The following is a 19,340-nucleotide window of genomic DNA, read 5'->3' on the forward strand; positions in this document are numbered from 1 at the left end:
ATGTCACGGAAATTGCCTGTAAAGTTATAAAATATTACCTACCAATGCCATATGTAAGTGATAAAAACGTTTCACACATGCGAATCCCTTCCTGGTTCGGCCAATGCAGTGGGGACCTCCTATATTACGCTCTGCGTGCTGGGAGAAGACGCAACGCGCCCGTTTGGGCCGGCCCATGTCTAGGCGACCTGTTTTTTTCTTTTTCTTTTCCGTTTTCATTTTTTACTTAAAATAATTTGGATCTTCAAAAAAGTTCTGAAAATAAAAAATGAGAATTTTGAAATAAAATGTTTAGTAAATTAAAAAATATTTATGTATTCAAAAAATGTTCATGATTTTGTAAAAGAATATTTGTTTATTCAAAAAATGTTCAGAATTTTGAAAACAAATGTTTCGAAATCAAAAAAAATTCATAATTTTTTGAAAATTTCATGTATTAAAAAATGTTAATGAAATTGAAAAAAATTCCGCCAATTCGAAAAATATTCATGATTGGAAAAATAACCTAAATATTCAAAAAACTTTTTGTGACTTACAAAATAGTTTATTCATTCATAAAATGTTCGCTGATTCAAAAAATGATCATGCATTTCAAAAAATGTTCGTTAAATCAAAAAAATGTTCATGAGTTTTAAAAATTGTTCCATCAATTTTCAAAAAAATTGTTCACCGACCCTAAAAATGTTCGCTGTTTCAAGAAAATGTTTAGAGAAGTTCACAATTTAAAAAAATGCAAATAGTATATAATGTTCATGAATTCAAAAATGTTCTTTATATAGGAAATGTTTGAACATTTGTAAAAGTGTTCATGAATTTGAAAATATTCATGATTTGAAATGTGCATGAGTTTAAAAAATGTTCATGATTTTACGAAATTGAGAGTGGTGGTTTTATCTCAATGATGCAGCAAAATGTGATTATGGCCGTTGGAGATTATGACTTTTTTTTCTCCCATTGCAACGCACGAACCCTTTTGCTAGTATATATACGAGGGGAAAACATACACATGATCATATGAGGGTCCCGCTATTAAATATTAGGACTTAAAAGTGAAGCAGTTTCTGATTTTGAGAACCATAATATTACACCTGCTTAACAAGTTTGATGGTTGAAGATGCTTTCACTCTTTCAAACCCAGACGTTTGGGCAGAGTTCGCTCGATCTGGTTGGATGATGTTTTTCTATCTAGGCAACGACCGAACAAGCCGCCTGTTTGGGGCTTCCGGTTGTACTCCCTCCGTTTCGAATTATTTGTCGCAAGTATGAATGTATCTAGATGTATTTTAGTTCTAGATACATCCATTTCTGCGACGAGTAATTTAGAACAAAGGGAGTAGATGACAAACCAGATGTTTGGGACCGATATAGGTTGTCCGGTTGTAGATGACAAACCACCTCGTGACGGTGGTTCACCTGGTTATACGGCTAGTCCTCAAGCTGGGCTCCGCGTTATTGGGTGAAACCCTAGCCACGAGTTTACCGGCTCTCTTCTCACACACCGTCAAACCTCAAACCTCGGTGACGCTGGCGCCATCGAGCTAATAATGGAAATCGTTAAGAGTTCGCTGACGCCCCGTAGAACTTGAAAAGGAGAAAAACAAGTTCCACCGATTGTCGACACCGGAGAAGTCCTACTTCATCATAAACTTTACTTATTCTGTACTGAACTACAGCACATGCAACTCGCATTCCTAACACAGGACGGGTATAAATATAAGAACTAATGTGTGCAGAACAAAAAATATAATTACACAGGCGAAGCCAGGAATCATGTACAAGAAAGCAGCAGTTCAACAGGGGCCGGGCCTTGCAGCCTAGCGTCAGCGAACCAATTTACAGGGGTGGTTGGTTACCTAGGCTGCAAGAGCGTGCATAAGAATCCTCGACGGTATCTGCAAGCTCGTTTCCAGAAGATGCCTTGGACAGAGCTTCCACAAAATTGCAGCCTTTGGTGACGTTAGTGCTTCAGAAGGACCGCGGTCTGAGAAAATCACTTTCAAGTATCGCAGTAAGAACGCTTTCCCTCCGTTTAGCTTTGGTCATTTTGGCGATTGGGCTTTGGCTAGTATCACTTAGCAGATTGTACTGCCGTTTTTTGCCTGGCAAGTACTCTCTCAAACTCGGCACAAGCTTCAGGCGAGTCTTCTTCGCTGGGTGGCACCAACTGCCAGAAGAGTGGCAGATATGCCTCCCATTCGCTCAGAATTTTAGCGCCTTTTGTGCTGCCCGTTTTTTCCTATAAAAGCGACATCCAAATTATAAGAACATGGGTAATGGCCAACCTTGGCACAAAACTTTCAAAGAGTGCACTAGACTTACAACATAGGCCTCAATCAAGCCCTTGAGCTGCATCTGCCCAGCTGGAGCATTCACTCTCTGCATCTTGACAATCTCCTTGTTTACCTAGTAAAACACTTGCACGTTATGATCTTGAGATTTGAATCCAAGGCTTTCACTAGATGTGCATGCTACAGGGCAGCTGAAGGTATAGCTACAGATTCCAAATTTGCATACCTTCGGGACTAGAGTATCATCTTCATCTAACATGTAGGCTAGGCCACCGGTCATTCCGGCTGCAACGTTTCTTCCAACTCTGTGGATTGAGAAATATATATCAGGACAAGAAGGGTAATACACGAAGTAGGGAAAATGCAGACTGTGTACTTACTTGCCGAGTACAACTACACATCCACCGGTCATGTACTCGCAGCAATGATCTCCTGTGCCCTCAACCACTGCTTGCCCAAGAGAATTCCGAACTGCAAATCTTTCTCCTGTCTTGCCTCTCACAAATACTTGACCACCCGTAGCTCCATACAGACAAGTGTTCCCAACTATAGCAGCATCCTCAGGAACAAATCCTGTATCATCTACAGGAACTACAACCAGCTCTCCACCAGCCATACCCTGTGAAAACGAAATAGAAGGCATTATAAAGCTGCTTGTCAGACAGTATTTTCAGTCCAGTTGAGCATTTAGTACCTTTCCCACATAATCGTTGGCCTCTCCTACTAGGCGAACATTCATGCCAGGTGTCAGAAAACAACCAAAGGACTGTCCTGCACTTCCGGTGAACCTGAAATGTTTGAAATTGTTTATTTCCTATCTTCTCATAATAAAAGTTAAAGGGCACAGAATTATGCAGACAAGAAAGTAGTTGACATACGTAATGTTCAGCTGGCCTGCAAAGCCTGTATCTCCGTACTTCTTAGCAATGGCACCCGCTACACGGCCGCAAACAGCCCTATCAACATTATAAATTGGATATGTCTTTGAAACCTCTTTCTCATTCTCAATTGCGTCGGATACCTGCAAAATGCCATTATATAATTTAAGTAATGCTGCATACAGCAGAGCTTGGTTCCTAGCAACTATGCATTTCACTTTAAGGCCACAATATCTATTGATCAACGTCACAGTTCTTTGTTCCTGAGCAAAAAAAATATTGGGTGTACACAAATCTGCTCAGGAGGACAGTTGTTAATCGACGTAACTAAGAAAAGCTATCAAAAACATTACCTCGGGATCTGCAAGGATTGTCTCATCAAGAACAGGGCCATTAGAGTGGACGTCCTGGCTCCTTATCTGAGAGCTGCTCCATTTGGGTAATCCAGCATTCTGAAACGAGAACACCGATAAATATAACAAGATAGGCATGAAATGCCAATAACTCAAATGAGAATAGCTATCAACGCCATACCATTAATAGGTATGCAAGATCAATGTGCTGCGTTTTCACCAAAGAGATATGCTTTGGCTTAAGTAAATCTGTCCGCCCAATTATATCATCCAGCTTCTCATAACCCAACTGGGCTAATGTGGCCCGTACCTGGAACAGAAGCATGAGTACTTGAAATATGAGTCATGGTTACTCCAAAAATATGCATGACCAAATTTGCAAATCAAGCACAGAAAGAGGTTAACAGAAAAGGCACTAGTAATGTGAGTGATGCCATACCTCCTCTGCAACAAAGAGGAAGTAATTCACAAGATCACCAGGAACACCAGGGAACCTAGCGCGTAGCTCTTCTCTCTGCAGGAGCATAGAATGTAAGGTATAGCCAAGCAGGACAAATAAAAATATCAATTCTGCTGCTACTACCTGACTAGCAACTCCAACTGGGCAATTGTTTGTGTGGCAAATGCGTGCCATGACACATCCGGTAGCTATCATAGCTACAGAACCAAAGCCATATTCATCAGCACCCATGGCAGCAGCCAAAAGGACATCTAGGCCACTCCTGAATCCGCCATCCACCCTAAGTACCACCCTCTCTCTCAATCCATTTTGTATGAGTGTCTGAAGGAAGCTAACTAGGCTTAGAACAAAGAAAGTGATTTGGTATTAAAAGAAACTGATTATATCAAGCAATTAAATGTAGAAAACCTGGTGTGTTTCCGTAAGACCAAGTTCCCAAGGACCCCCAGCATGCTTGATTGAGCTAATTGGGCTAGCTCCAGTTCCACCATCATGCCCTGATATCTGTATAATAAAATGGCATATTAGATCACCAAAATATGTATACTGAACCTCTAGTTCACCCATGAGTACAGTAGACTTTGGATGAAACCACTCACAACAAATTAAATAAGATTTCATAGCATGGTTTCTCTCAATGATGTAACAACCAACAGGTTTAGTGTGCTCATCCAATTCATTAAACTAAATCGGCCTCTTCATAAGTCATTGCTTACCTTATGGTGTCTGTGTGTGCAACAAACATTTCTATATTTCTGGAATTTTTGTGTTCTGGGAAATTTTACTAGATTTCTGGGATTTTTCCCCCCAAAAAAACTACAGATTATTGCATATAATTCACTAAAAAGTGATGTCTGTCTGTTACAGGACAAGTGCCACTATAGCAATGTCTAACAACTGGCTATCCACAGGGAGCGAGAAATTCATATTTCATAAAAAAATGAACTACAATAGGAAGGTCTATCATCGTGAACATCAGACAGCAAATGTCACTATCTGCAGCATGAAATAGCAAAAGGCGGTTTAAGCAGCCTCATGAGGGCCAACTTAGCAGATAACACCATACAGCAAAAGGTTAAGGGTACAAAAAAATGTAAAATAACACTAAACCACAGAAGCATAGCCACTTATGGGATACAGATCCACGTACAATAATGGTATGAGCTAAATCAACGAGTTATTAAAATTTTGATGTTTAATCTACCTGAATTACGTCTGCATTTGCCTTAGATACTCCAGAGGCTACAGTTCCAATTCCTGCTTCAGCTACAAGCTTTACCGACACCTTCGCTTTAGGATTGATCTGCCCAGTCAAATATGAATTAAATATTTGATTAGTACCAATAAATGGATTTCCTTCTCAAAGAAATCAATAATTAAACAGCACTGCTAGTTGATATATAGGCAGCTTAAGGACTCTAATTCTCATGTGACACACATAATTTATTTTGAAGCTAACATATAAGGCAGCTTAAGGACTCTAATTCTTATGTGACACACATAAAACTTAATTTAAAACTAGCAGTTTTCCCTTAGCACCAACATTACTAGTTGATATTGTAGAAGTAGTTGTGCAAAACAAACCTGATGTAGATCAAAAATTAGCTGCGCCAGATCCTCAATAGAATAGATGTCATGGTGTGGTGGTGGGGATATGAGAGGAACACCAGGTTTGGAGTTTCTCAACCGAGCTATGTATGCACTGACTTTTTTCCCAGGAAGTTGACCCCCTTCACCAGGCTTAGCCCCTTGTGCAATCTTTATCTCAATTTGTTCAGCATTAACTAAAAATGTTGGTGTAACACCAAAACGTCCAGATGCAACCTGTGAAAGGATAGTACATATGAGAACCAACTCAAATATATGAACCCACTGGATAGTGGATATAGTGTACCTTTGATTCATCAGGACACATAAATAAAGAGGTGGACAATATGCGTCCTACGTATTTGATACTACAGTGCAGATGAAAGTACCAAAACATGCTTCTACTTCTTTCCTTTTTCAGAAAAGCAGGAAACATGATAATAAAGAAAATTTGGATATGCTGCCACTGCAGAGTTTCACGTTTGAGAATGCTGACTACCATATGACACTAGCACCCGCACATAACTAGCACTGATAGACCTCCAATTCCTTCTGGAAACAGATACCTCCAGGGCAGAAGTGCAGGTGCCGAATTCCATTCAGTTACAGTAGCAAACCAGTAAACACCTTCTAGTGATGTAGTGATAGAAGATTTTTGATGTTCAACCCCCAAGGTAATCTTGGCCTGAAAAGACTCGTACTGGCCCCATTTTACAGGAAAACAAGCATATTCAACAGTGTGAATTTCCCCGTATTCTAAAGGAGAATTGGCTAGATACATAACTTAATCTTGAATAAGGTTGGGCTTGTTCACAGCATTGGTTTTCAAAGTGCTCTTTTTAACCATGCTATCATAACAAAATTGAGTGGAATCCTACTCAGTATTTACTGAAGAATTGATAATGTAGCCATTACGAGAGTGTGGTGTCTCCCAGTGATAATTAGAGGAACCCATAATCATGGTTTTGAGAATAGAAGCGTAATCTGCATCAAAATTATACTCCCTCCGTTCCAAATTACTCGTCGCAGAAATGGATGTATCTAGAACTAAAATACATCTAGATACATCCATACTTGCGACAAGTAATTCGGAACGGAGGGAGTATATAATAGCCAAGGTAAAGTGCAAAAATAAAGCAGTTGATGCTGCACCTGCTTAATGGCACTTGTGGCGGTGTCCCCGTTCTGAAGACCTTTTAGATGAGGGAGTGTCGCAGAATACCCATCAACAACATCTGTAAGGGGACTCCAGCGGATTGGGTCCTGCAAAAGTAAGCAAGTCCATAAGCAGCTCTATGTTGCAGTTTCCACTGGAGCTGCTTCACATAACTAAATAGCTTTATTCTTCTAATGGATAGTTATAGGACCCACCTCACCACCTTCTCCTGAATTAGATTTCCCACCTATCCTATTCATTGCAATGGCAATAGCTTCGTGTGTTTCTCTAGAAATAGCACCCAAGGACATTCCACCTGTGCAAAAACGCTCAACGATAGAGGTTGCAGGCTCAACTTTGCCAATAGGAATAGGCGTCCGTTCACTCTTTAGTTCTACAAGATCTCGAAGAACCTGCAGCGTAGAAGATATGGTAAACCAAAGGTGATAACGAAAAATTCTACAGGTTGCCCACCTGCTAAGTGACGATAAGCACCACTAACATTGACAGGACGGCTTGCAAGATGTTGTTGGTAGATGGTGTATGCATTATCACTTTTTTCACGAATCGCTTTGTGCAGCAGCTTTGACATCTCAGGATTATTTGCATGAAATTCACCTATTCAGGGAGCAAAAGGCACCATGTTATTTCAGCAATAAACAGTAAGATAACATTGCACTGCATATGATCTGACAAATTTATTAAAATGCAACTCCTTCAGCAACAAGTGTAACTTTAGGGAGGAGTCAGGAGGTATTGTCAGTATTCATTATATGGACATATCTTAGTACCTATCACGCTAAAAAAGGTAAATGGATTTAGCTATCACGTTAAGATATAAGCATTTTTGTATCCCTGGTTGGCTAGGACAAGTCCAAACATTGCAATAGTACACCCGTGAAAAACAAGACCCAGAACACCAAGGGCCTCTCCAGTACACCTCCTTTTCAACAAAACAAATTAACTAGAGACGAGAGGATCCATGAAGACACTTTGCTATTGGTGAATCGAAAGTAGAACTCAAGAGGAACATAGATTTCTCAATTAGTTGTGACCTTTGTATGTGTTGATTGCACGTACAATTTGCCGCAACCAGATCTCAGGTCGTTAATTGGTGTCATTTTAATTAAAAACTCATATTGGATTAAAATTGGCAGAACACAGGCACCCAACTCACAAAACCTAACTTTTTGTTACAGCTGATGAAAGAGATACTACCTCCAGGTCTGGATTGGATGAATCCGAAGTTTTCCAGCCTCTTTGCGGTATCTTCTGAGAAAGCCCTCACCCAGAATGATAGTGTTTCTCGACCCAGCTTTACAAGAAAAGGATAGAATAAAGAAATGGAGAATTATCAGTAGGTAACAGTCTCAAAAGAAATAACAAGGTACATGAACCAACTCAGGTGTTAATCTATTTAAACACTCTTCTAGACAGACGATGTACCAGGTCAACAAGAATATCAACACCAAAAAGAAAGGTGTTGCATGACTATATGCATAATTGTGAATTACCTCATTAAGGGTGAGTCCTCCAATTTTTGATACACTCCCACAGAACGCAAGGTCGACAACTTCTTGGCCAAGACCATATATTTCAAAGATCTGAGCTCCACAGTAACTATCCAAAAGATGTGGACCCATTAAACAATTGCAGAAGTACTTCAACATACTGGCACCATTATTAAATTACACTGGATGGCAAAGATAAGACAAACCTTGAGAGCAAGGATATGCCCATTTTTGAGAGTATCTTGAGCAGGCCAGATTTTACTGCCTGCAAAACATAAACCAATTAATAACAGATGTAAAACGGAACACAAAGATCACACTTGAACGATCAACTACAGCATTAATGCACAAATGTACTCCCTCCGTCCCAAAATAAGTGACTCAACTTTGTAAAGTTAGTGCAAAGTTGAGTCACTTATTTTGGGACGGAGGGAGTAGTACTGAGTCCAACTATGTTCACACAGGTAGGGGCAGCAGCACAACTACATGCAACAAACTAGTCAAAACTCACAACTTACAAGCCATAGAAATCATACCTTGATAAAGTTTCTTTGAGCCTGCTCGATGGTCACTGTGGGCATCTTGCCATTTCGCATCAAATTGACAGTTTTGTTGCTCAGCCTCCATTGCCGGCATGTTTCCAATGCCAGATATGGGCATATAGCACTAATGTGCAACATAAGAATGAATATTAGTAAATCTAGCGACTGACACAACATTGTAACTTGAGAAGTAAATAGTTCCTGGAGAATGTGCACAGCTGAATATAAGTTCTAACTACAAGTTGCTGAAGAACCAAAGGAATGATTGGATCTTCAAGAAAACCCTCCCAACAAATAGGTTCTAATTTGCTAATTTAAACTGGAACGAAGTCCAATTCCTCTACCTATTGTGGCTGCTTCATCTAACTGAATTATTTTTATCCTTTCTTCCTCTAACTCGGTACTTCTTTTGGATGATGATTCAGATATTTCAGTAAGGCTTAGTACGAGGACTCAAGTTGTCTTATGTTCTAATTCATTCTGCAAGTCCAAACTGCATGCCCAGTTTCCAGAGGACATCGACTGCTGATTCACAATTATCGTTTATACGCCAATTGTCGAAGGAAATATTAGCCAAGTGGCTATGGGGCACTGGCTTGAAAAGGGAATTTGTTTCTTCTGGAAAAAACCTGAATCAGTTTGATGTTTTATCAAATACTTCAGTTGATAATTTATTTCGATGCTACTCCCAGAAGATTTGCTATGTGATCCTGGAATAGGATAGTATTGGATATCTGAAGACAGAAATCATAAATATATATTGCAAAAAGTTGACATGCAAAGACATAAGCAGCCAAAAGTGATGAATGACATTAGTCCACCTTGATTGCATTGTATGTATTCAACAGTCATGCTAGTTTAATAATCATGTTCATAAACTAACACAGAGTGGGAGTTTATATATTCATCTATGCTGGATCAGAATGTCAAGTGAAGCGAACATAAGTAATGATCTAGCTGTTACTAAACAAATCTTCTTTAAAATATAAGTCATACCTGGCTCCATATCCTATCAAACAGGCAAACTGATGGGTGCTGAAACACTGAGCAGTGTCAGCAACAATTGAAGCTGACATGCGGAGGCCATTCTGAATCAAATGCTGGTGGATGGCACCAACAGCTAAAAGTATTGGGACAGCAGGCCGTGTTGGTTCCTGCATTATACATTCATTTAATTGCAATACAGGAAGTGTGTAATTCTATCTCCATAGTGTATTGCATCGCACAAGAGAGATTCTGAAGTTGACAAAAAAAATAATGGCTTCATAACCTAGCACTAGATCGTGATGTTTTCAAGTAACTGTATGTCAGGAAAAGTAATGTCTGTATTTTCTGGTCACAAGACCAAATAGTTTAAAGGTGGAAATCATATTACTAGATATGGCAGGCAATGTTAGACAGCCGGTCAGACATTTGACAAGAAGCGAAGGGCTATTCATGAAGCAAGCTGGATATTTCAATGAAACTTCAAAGATAGAGAAAGCCAATATGAGGTGAAGAGGACACGGATAATGGTGTCACCAACAAGAAGCTACCATGTACATCCACATGCATCAATCATTATAGGCATATCATATTGATGCGCGGGTGTCTTATATTATTTTGCACAATTATGTGTACATAAATTGTGACAATAAAGACATTCTGATATCCAAGTGTCCAGTTTGGTATAAATTAAGTTTCTTAGGTTAATTTTTGGATAAACTGCAAAAGACAGGACTTGAACTCGAGACCTTAGGTTCCGATACCATGTTAAGATTCATGCACTAGCCAACACAACCAAACTAGGACAGGTCGCGCGTTAAGCGCCGCTGTAGTCCAGCCCTTCAAATTATATAGATTGGTACTATCATATATTGTGAATAGTGCTCCTGGTGGATGCATAATTAGACAAAGGTAGCCCATGACTAGTAACTAACTGACACTAATCGAGGTACCAGTAGATCATTTTGTATGGTGCACCATAGATGTAGATAGTAAGTATACATGTATTTGGATCTGGTACACTTCGACAAATCAGTATTGCCCATTATGGAGCGAAGTAAAAAAATAATTTAAGTTCAAACCAAGCACATTCACTGCTTCTTACCCATTGAAAAAGAAAAGTGAACAAGAATATGAAAGCTACTTCAATTATAGTTCGAGTCTATAAACAAGAAGCATAAAGATTGCTGTAAATATCTGTGTGAACACATTAAGAAGTCGGAAGCTACTCACAAGTGCTTCAGAACGATCGGAAAGCACAAGAAGTTGAGATCCACTCCGCACAGCAGCATCAGCTTCTTCACAAAGAGCCTTAATTGCATTCTCAAGGGAACCATCTAGACCTTTACGGATATTGAAGTATGTTGAGAGTACTTTGGGCTTTAATTTTGGGTCCTTCAATAGTGATTCTAGTTCACCTTCATTCAGGACAGGACTTGATAGGGTAACCTGAGAAGTCAATAAGATGATATCAAAATATTGCCCCAAGAATACAGGTCAAATCATTACCTTCAAAACTAACTAACCTGGTCAGCATTTTCAGGGCCAACCTCCAAGATGTTGCCTCGTTTACCAATGTTAACTTCAAGAGACATGACTAAACCTTCTCTGAGTGGATCAATTGCAGGATTTGTGACCTAGAAATTGAATGAGATACATTCATAAGACAAAGCTGACATGACTTTGATTAATAAGATAATTTGTAAATGAGGACCCATTACTGATGTGAAGCCACGGTGCACCTGCACACTGTTCATGCAGGCCCAGCTGGTGCAGTATTAATTGGCAAGTAGAGATCACACTAATTAGTTCCCTTGTTTGTTCAGTTTACTTCCTTATTGATAGTATCATATATTGTACTCAGACTAGTAAGATGCCCGTGCGTTGCACGCAACACCGAAATGCATTGATCCGGGTCATCTCATGTTTAACAAATATCGATAGGTTTCTTCAGATATTCATTCTTCTCTAGAGCTCACAAGCATACGGGTGAATAGTAAATGTACGAAAATAGATAAAAAAAATATCTTTTGCAAACAAAAGCATTCAAGTGTTCAACCTGCACCCAAAACTTCATGAAGAAATAACACTTATTGTGCTTTGCAAAAAATGATCTTCAAAAAATATTTTTTGAGTATTGATCTTGTTTATTTTTTCTAGACAGCTATGAATGTAACTCGGGATGACTTGGAAGGGGGCAGAGGAGATGGCGAGGAGGAGGGGGTCGTGGTGGTGGTCGGCAATGCGGCCCAAGCGAAGGCATGAGAGGCGTTGGGGGCAGACGACACCAAGAGCAGCGACCTCTCCAGATTCTTCTTATTTTGTCATGAGATGGCTAGATGAGGTGAGAGGCAGGGGGTTATCTACAAACGAGTAGCGGAGTGCGGAGGTCTTTTTGTAAAACTGACATAGTTTGTCTCAGATGCGTTGGATGTAAATCGAACGGTTGTAAATGAAGGATGGCAGGCACACCATCATCACCGACTCAGCTTTTTATAGGAGTAAGATTTACACCTCCATATAGATATAAACCGTCTAAGGTATGTTTCTATGAAGATGGAGATTAATTCTTAGGGTTAAAATCAAGCCATCCCTATAATTGAATGGATTGAAGATTGGATGGAATTAATTATTACTTCAAAATAACCTTGAAATGTGACTACGGAGATGTGATTTTCCCAACTAACTGTACTGTGGATAAGAATTTTTTGGCAAGGACTGTCAATACCGTGTAAGTATTTAAGGGTAATAGAGGAAGTTTCATAACCTAGATTTTTTAACACTATTACTGAAATGTTGAGGATTTACTGACCTGTGCAAATCGCTGCTTGAAATAATCAAAGAGCATGTGTGGCTTTTGTGACAACACGGCTAATGGAATGTCATCGCCCATGCAAAATGTTGGCTCCTTCCCTTGTGAAGCCATTGTTTCAATTACCATTTGCACATCTTCACTGGAATAACCAAATGCCCTAAAAAATATAATAACATTAAATTAAACATCAGATCTGACTGACCATCTAATATCTCTAATTCTTACAATGTCTGAAACAACGACATAGGTAAGTTGTAGACATGGAGCACACGTTAAAATCAGCCACATTCTTTGGCAGTATATTTCTGGGCATGACATGATCAAAAGTAACATTTTTGGGGTTTATCTTCTGAAATCTGAAAAAAAGAAGTAATGCCCTATACTTCTGTATCAAGCTAGGTTTACTTCAGACATTCCATAATGTAATCTGTGGAAATCTTTTTGATGGATACAATATGTTGACCCAAATGATTTTATGTATATAGTTTAAAAAGGTTTACATAACACAGAAAGAGCAAAAGGCATTGCAATATACCATCACTGAAATAGTCAGCCACAAGTCCACAACCTTCTCAACATAAGCATCAGGCATATTGCCAGACATACATACATACTCCCTCCGTTCCAAAATAGATGACTCAACTTTGTACTAACTTTAGTACACAAAGTTGAGTCATCTATTTTGGAACGGAGGAAGTACTCCCTCCATTCTGAATTACTTGTCTTGGATTTGTCTAGATACGGATGTATCTAGACTTATTTTAGTGCTAGATACCTCCATATCTAGACAAATCTAAGACAAGTAATTCGGAACGGAGGGAGTACATGCTAACTCTTGGAACAAACATAAGCAAATAAGTACAAGGGGAAAAGTAAAGAGGAGTTCAATAGAGCAATATTTCATGGTTCTTACTGCTGATGTCTCAGAATTGTTTCATTGTCCATGACAGGAGAGGATTGGAAGTTGACAGGCTTTATTGAACGTGTACTTTCTTGCAGCCAAGTTCCATAGGGTTTTGCTGAAGCCACATTCTTCTTCACTTCTGTATTTTCAAGGACCTGGGATGACTCGTGAGGTTTAGAATCTACATTTTATAAGACTCTGATGATCAAAGGCGAGACAAGGAAAAGATTGTTTTATTCTATTCTAACCTGACCAGTCTCTAGGTCAACTGTTATCATCATTCCAGGACCCAATCTTCCTTTCATTACTACCTTCGACTCATCCATCGGTATAACACCAACCTGTAGATTTTCATTAATACAGCTAGTCAGTTGGTGAGAATCCTACAAAGTAATACTTGCCAAACTCTTGTAGAACATTTGAGAATGTTTCCACACAACAACAGAAAAACATTTGAGAATGTGATCCAAGGTTACTTCGTCAATTATTAGCATGTAGTTAAATGACATGCTTTTAAAATAACCAGATCAGATTCAACTACCCAAGAGATGGTAAAGGCATTACTAGAGTATAAATTCACATCTAATAAGCTAGACTAGTCAAATTACAACCATAAGAAGCATCATGTATGACAACTAACAGTTTTATCTTTTACTCTCTGAGTATACGCATCAGCAGAACAAAGGATCTCATGTGAGGGGAGTTTATTCAAGACAAAGCGAGCATAAAAAAATAACTTCCAATCTTGGTACTGTGTACTCTCTAGTAGGATGAAAGTACTGCACAATATGAGAGAACAAGCTGAGAAGTGTAACCCAAGAATACGTTAAAATGCCAAGTTATTGCTACATGCCTACATCCAAGTCAAGTCTTGCAACGCAAAAAACAGACTGATAAAAAAGTAATTCTAATCTTGGTACTGCGTATACTCTCTAGTAGGATGAAAGTACTACACAATATGAGAGAGCAAGCTGAGAAGTGTAGCCCAAAAATATGCTAAAATGTCAAGTTATTACTACATGCCTACATCCAAGTCAAGTCTTGGAACGCAAAAAACAGATTGAATATCTAACTCTACTCAAACAAAGGTTTACATGATCTGTCACCGTAGAATGAATTTGTAGCCACAAAGGCAAGAACAGAAACCCATATAAGATCATTGAAGCTTGCTGGCACAAATGCATGAGCGACATAGCATTCAAATAGCAACCAAACACTAACAAGTAACTTCATAATTTGTCCTAATCACCTAGTGTAGCTGTGAGACCTGACACTTCAACAAATAGGCACAATACTTACTGAATATTACATTAAGTTTAGCTTGTGACATCTGAACTCTGCGATTTGGTATAGAAGGATGTCAGTATATCTGCAATAAGTTATTGGCAGATAAACCAAATGCTCCAATTTCAGAATTTCAAAATGGACACTTCACTAATGTGTGATATAAAATCGCTCTACCATAACATTGTAACCAAACAGAAATTTCAGACAGTAGAAGAAGTAACTTGAACCTACCTCAGATGCAACATAAACAAAACCATCTGATGTTTTCCAATAGCGTGCTGGACGCAGCCCATTTCGATCAAGGCATGCCCCTACCGTCCTTCCGTCACTACATAGAGGTATACAAAAGAGAATATATTAATCTAGCCCACTCTGTTGCAAGAAATTACTCAGTTGGGAAAAAGCAGCATTTGGATATCTTATGCTTTGAATAACACGGCACGGAGGAAAAATTACAGCTATTTTCCCTACTCAGTTTGACGACAAATACATGTTTGGAAACTTCTCTGTCAGAGGTTTCAACTTCTACAACTAATATTGTCCACAACTTCTGATGCTAGCACATACCCATCTCTGTGTTCAGATTCTCTCTCTTTGCAATTAAACACCTATTTGCCATATCTTTTAGTTCCTGCAGTTAGGTATATACTAGCTCCCTTCCCCAATACATGCCATAAGCACACAAATTTGGCTCCTAATTGCAGGTCAAACTGTGAATGTGTTAAATAAAGGCTACACGTACTTAAGCCTAAAAAACTAGCTATGACTCCAAGATAAGTTTGGGCCATTGTTTCCTTGTATTCCCCTAACATTAGCCCATTTCTGATGTCACTTATTACAATGGAGTAGACTAACATACCATCCCAAGAATAACAAGTAACCCCATGAAAGGGAGTAATGTGGTCTTTCCTATATGTGCCCTGGTTGTTTTGCAAAACTTCTAAATGACGGCTATTCAGAAACAGAGGGACAAAGTGAGAAGGAAGCAAAACCTGCTAATGCATGAAATGACTTTAACCAAACTAGTAAAGAAACTGTCTTTGCATCAGAAAATAAAGATAGTAAAAAATATAATACGGCAAATCACAGATCGACGAGATATTACCTAAACAAAAGTAAAGCAGGCCCATCCCAAGCCTCCATTTGACCTTTGTAGTATTCATAGAAGTCAATTACCTAATACACAAACCAAGAGAAGCTTCAATTGGACACAATTGTTTGCATAAGTTAATATGGAAGGGAATTCATGCATGCCCACAATATATGTTCACTAATGCATCCCATACCTCCGGGTATTTTACTGATAATGTCGGATGGTTCTTGTATGCCTCGGGGACGAGCATCATCATAGCTTCAGCAGGACTTCTACCACTTCTTAACAGTAACTGGTGCAAGAAAGGATGTGATGACTCAACAATTACACACCAGTAATTAAGGTTGAAATACATATTCGAAATAAAGGCAGGGGTGCTTAATGCACATTGAGAATAGCATATATGATTTGTTATACACAGTGAAAACAGATATGTCACATTGCCACTTAGCAACAACTGCATGTTTCTAGCATTAATACGAGTAGTCAAAGTACCACTTCGCTATCCAAAATTTCAAAAGTTTTGCTTCAAAATAACATAAATGTTGCATGTATGTTTGAAATTTATGAAACTACTTATCTTTTAGTTCATTTCATCTCTTTAAATCAAGGTGCAAAAGGTAGTCAAGTTAAAGTAACAGCTTATTCAGTACCCATTAAAGCCAAATTGTTAATCTCTTGTAACAGCTTGACAGATGTCTGAGTTATGTATCGTTAAGCATGTTCAACAGAGCCCAGAAGGCCTTGGAATATTCTAGTAGTGACAAGTATGCAAAATCGTGTGAATGGCGCGGTTGTACAGACAAGAAGCAAAAGAAACGCATGCTTTATGTTACGATATTAATGAACGGTGTGCAGTCTCGTACTTCAGCAGCACTGTCAAGGTTTGCTGAATCGGATGCTTTAGGGTCACCAAATGGGCGTAGTTCATTCTCACGGCCTCGCCATACAGGAGATTGTATTGTGGCTTCCCTTGATCGCATCCAGTTCAAGTTTCCCTGCAAAGAAAAGGAACGCTATGAGTAATGCCCAAAGGATGTCTAGTTTTCAGTATCAAACAAATGGCGAGCATCAAGGAAGACACTAAACAATAATGTAAGATACAGGGAGTAAAAATTAACAGTAAGTTGAAGAAGTTAATGTAAACCTGTATCGTGTTAATCTCTCCATTGTGTCCAAGCAACCTCATTGGTTGTGCAAGAGGCCATCTAGGGCTTGTATTGGTACTGAATCTTCGATGATATATGGCAAAAGGAGATTTGTACAGTTCATTCTTAAGGTCCAAATAGAACTGCCCAAGAACCTCAGATCGAAGCATTCCCTTGTAAATGATAGTTCTACTTGACAAAGAGCAGAAATATAGTTCGTCTGCCCAACTAGCAGATTTTGTAGCCCTCTCTATCAGCTTTCGGCAGATGTATAATTCTCTCTCTATGTCATCAGCGTCATCTTCTTTCGCAATTCTCACAAATATCTGGAGTATATTAGGCATTGTTTCTTTTGCATTGGGGCCTACCACTGATAGATTGAAAGGAACCGGTCTCCAGCCAAGAACCTCAAGGCCTTCATCTGTAAAAACCTTCTCAACAGCTGCAAAATGAATAGACTCTTAGGAAGCTATGTGTGTTGTGGTACAAGTAGAGCTGAAAAAACACATGTGTAATCTGACTGTCAATACAAAATAATAAATTTCCTTTTGGAAAGTTCTTATACCAAGGGCATAAACTTTTCCTGCAAAAGAACTTTCCAAGCGTAAAGTTTCAAGCACCACAATGGCATGGCAACCAAAGTATGGCAGCATTACGAGTCCGAAGAGATCGGAGTCAGATTTACTAGGACATGCATCGCCAAGCAGAAATCGCTGACCATATAAAATTAGGAAGTGTCGTACTTTAAAGACAAGATCCCAGCAAAAGAGAAAGACAAGAAATGATCCACAATGGGAACGAAGCATGGTGCTAAAGCATCAAAATCATTACCAGCTTTTGCTTCTGCCATGGAATTCTCGTTTTGTGGAAGGAAGACCATGCCTACACCTGTATGTGTTCTTTCAAAAGGAGCAAGCCCTTCCTTGCTGGCCCAGTCATCAAACAAGTCCCATGGTATACCGCTCATCAATCCTGCCCCATCACCAGAGTCGTTGTCGGATCCACAGCCACCACGGTGCTCCATACACCCAAGAGCTGTAAGAGCATCACGGACAACGTTGAACGAAGGCTCATTACTCAAGTTTGCGACAAACCCAACACCACAAGCTCCACGTTCTGCTAAGATGTCGTTTAAATCCGCAGCCTGGCAAAAAAAGGAATTCCTAATGTCAGATATAAAGCACAGCACATATGGTTTGTTATTACTCATAACTGTCACAGCTCACAGGTCACAGCCCATTCAAACGCATTCCAGAACGGAAATGGAAAACTAGTACTAGTACGTTGCAAATTCTCCACCTATGCATCACACAATGTCGTACTCCTGGAACTTGGTCGTGATTAGTACCTACCACCACAGCTGTCACCTAACCTTTCATAACCACACACTTGTTTATTGCACCTGCATTTGCTGTGTTTTGTGCACTTGCTGCGCTTTGTACTATAAAAATCCCATGAAAGGAACGCCACATAACAAAAGCGATAGTATGCAAGTGCATCATCATGAGCTAGAGACCTAATAAAACAAGCACATGCAGTGAACTTTGGAGTCAACACATAGAACCTTATCGTCCGATACAGAAATCAGGAGATACCTGGGTCTCCTGAATCCTGATCTCCCCCATATCTCCCAACGCGAAAATTTGGCAACCGTATAGCTATCAGAAGCATATTACAGCGCAAATAAATAAAAGAACCATGATCCGTCAAAACAAGCCATGGCCCGTGACTTCGTAAATAAACCAATCTAACAATCGCACCAAACAATCCGAACCTACAGAAACCCCAACCCCCGAAACCAAACCCAATCGCGAGACGAGCACTTGGTCGGCAGGTGGGGGAGCAGAGCGAGCCATACCTCCTGCGCGGGCTTCTGAGGCGCCCGGCGGCGCGGCAGGTCGAGCACGGCGCGGGCGGAGACGGCCCAGCTCCGGCGCGTGGCCGCGAGCGCGGGCGTGCGGGCCCCCCTGGCGCGGAGCCTGCGGGCGGCGGCGCGGCCCGCGAGGAGCAGCGGCGCGGCGCGCGGGAGCGGGAGCAGCGGCGGCGGCGGCGCCACCGCGCGCGGGAGCGTGGCGGCCATGATCCGGTCAGGTCGCGCGCGAATCGTCCCTCCTCCCCACCTACCGGAAGTCTAGCTAAACAGCACCGCCACCACCAGTCCACCACCACCACCACCACCACCACACGCGGCTGCGGGGGCGCGCGGCAGCGCGATAGATATAGGAGGGGCCGGCGCTCGCGTGGTGGGGAGGAAATGCGGAAGCGGACAAGGCCGGGATCGTGTGGAAGAGGAGAGGATAGGGCGCGGGGGGGCGGGGAGGCGAGGGGGAGAGG

The 19,340-nt window shown here is 40.3% G+C and overlaps 1 protein-coding gene across 2 annotated transcripts; it reads right to left on the reverse strand.

The window, feature by feature from the left end:
• Positions 1-1,629: 1,629 nt before the first annotated feature.
• On the reverse strand, positions 1,630-19,086 carry LOC119353479 (ferredoxin-dependent glutamate synthase, chloroplastic). Of its 2 annotated transcripts, XM_037620099.1 has the most exons (33): positions 18,865-19,086; positions 17,838-18,150; positions 17,006-17,448; positions 16,725-16,856; positions 16,052-16,150; positions 15,871-15,941; positions 14,997-15,093; positions 13,727-13,819; positions 13,488-13,633; positions 12,572-12,731; positions 11,286-11,396; positions 10,993-11,208; positions 9,772-9,929; positions 8,770-8,899; positions 8,440-8,498; positions 8,237-8,342; positions 7,941-8,037; positions 7,225-7,340; positions 6,938-7,135; positions 6,719-6,829; positions 5,564-5,803; positions 5,184-5,282; positions 4,388-4,483; positions 4,103-4,300; positions 3,959-4,033; positions 3,701-3,829; positions 3,520-3,618; positions 3,167-3,309; positions 2,983-3,076; positions 2,669-2,907; positions 2,515-2,593; positions 2,320-2,403; positions 2,069-2,236 (listed from the first exon to the last, which is right to left on the reverse strand). In XM_037620099.1, exons 1-33 carry the CDS (start codon positions 19,084-19,086, stop codon positions 2,069-2,071), a joined length of 4,821 nt encoding a protein of 1,606 aa, XP_037475996.1. The 2 variants fall into 2 exon arrangements, with proteins under 2 accessions (XP_037475995.1, XP_037475996.1); XM_037620098.1 differs by having other exon boundaries at positions 1,630-2,236; positions 3,959-4,300.
• Positions 19,087-19,340: the final 254 nt, after the last annotated feature.

The sequence above is a fragment of the Triticum dicoccoides genome, chromosome 2A (genome assembly GCF_002162155.2).
Source record: "Triticum dicoccoides isolate Atlit2015 ecotype Zavitan chromosome 2A, WEW_v2.0, whole genome shotgun sequence".
Lineage (NCBI taxonomy): Eukaryota > Viridiplantae > Streptophyta > Magnoliopsida > Poales > Poaceae > Triticum > Triticum dicoccoides.

Excerpts from the sequence above, each read along its gene's own strand:
- LOC119353479 (XM_037620098.1), bottom strand. The coding sequence starts at position 19,086 with ATGGCCGCCACGCTCCCGCGCGCGGTGGCGCCGCCGCCGCCGCTGCTC. Across the intron at positions 15,094-15,870 it reads CCTGCTTTACTTTTGTTTAG|TGACGGAAGGACGGTAGGGG; the intron begins GTAATATCTCGT and ends ACCTCTATGTAG. Across the intron at positions 2,908-2,982 it reads CCAACGATTATGTGGGAAAG|GGTATGGCTGGTGGAGAGCT; the intron begins GTACTAAATGCT and ends TCGTTTTCACAG.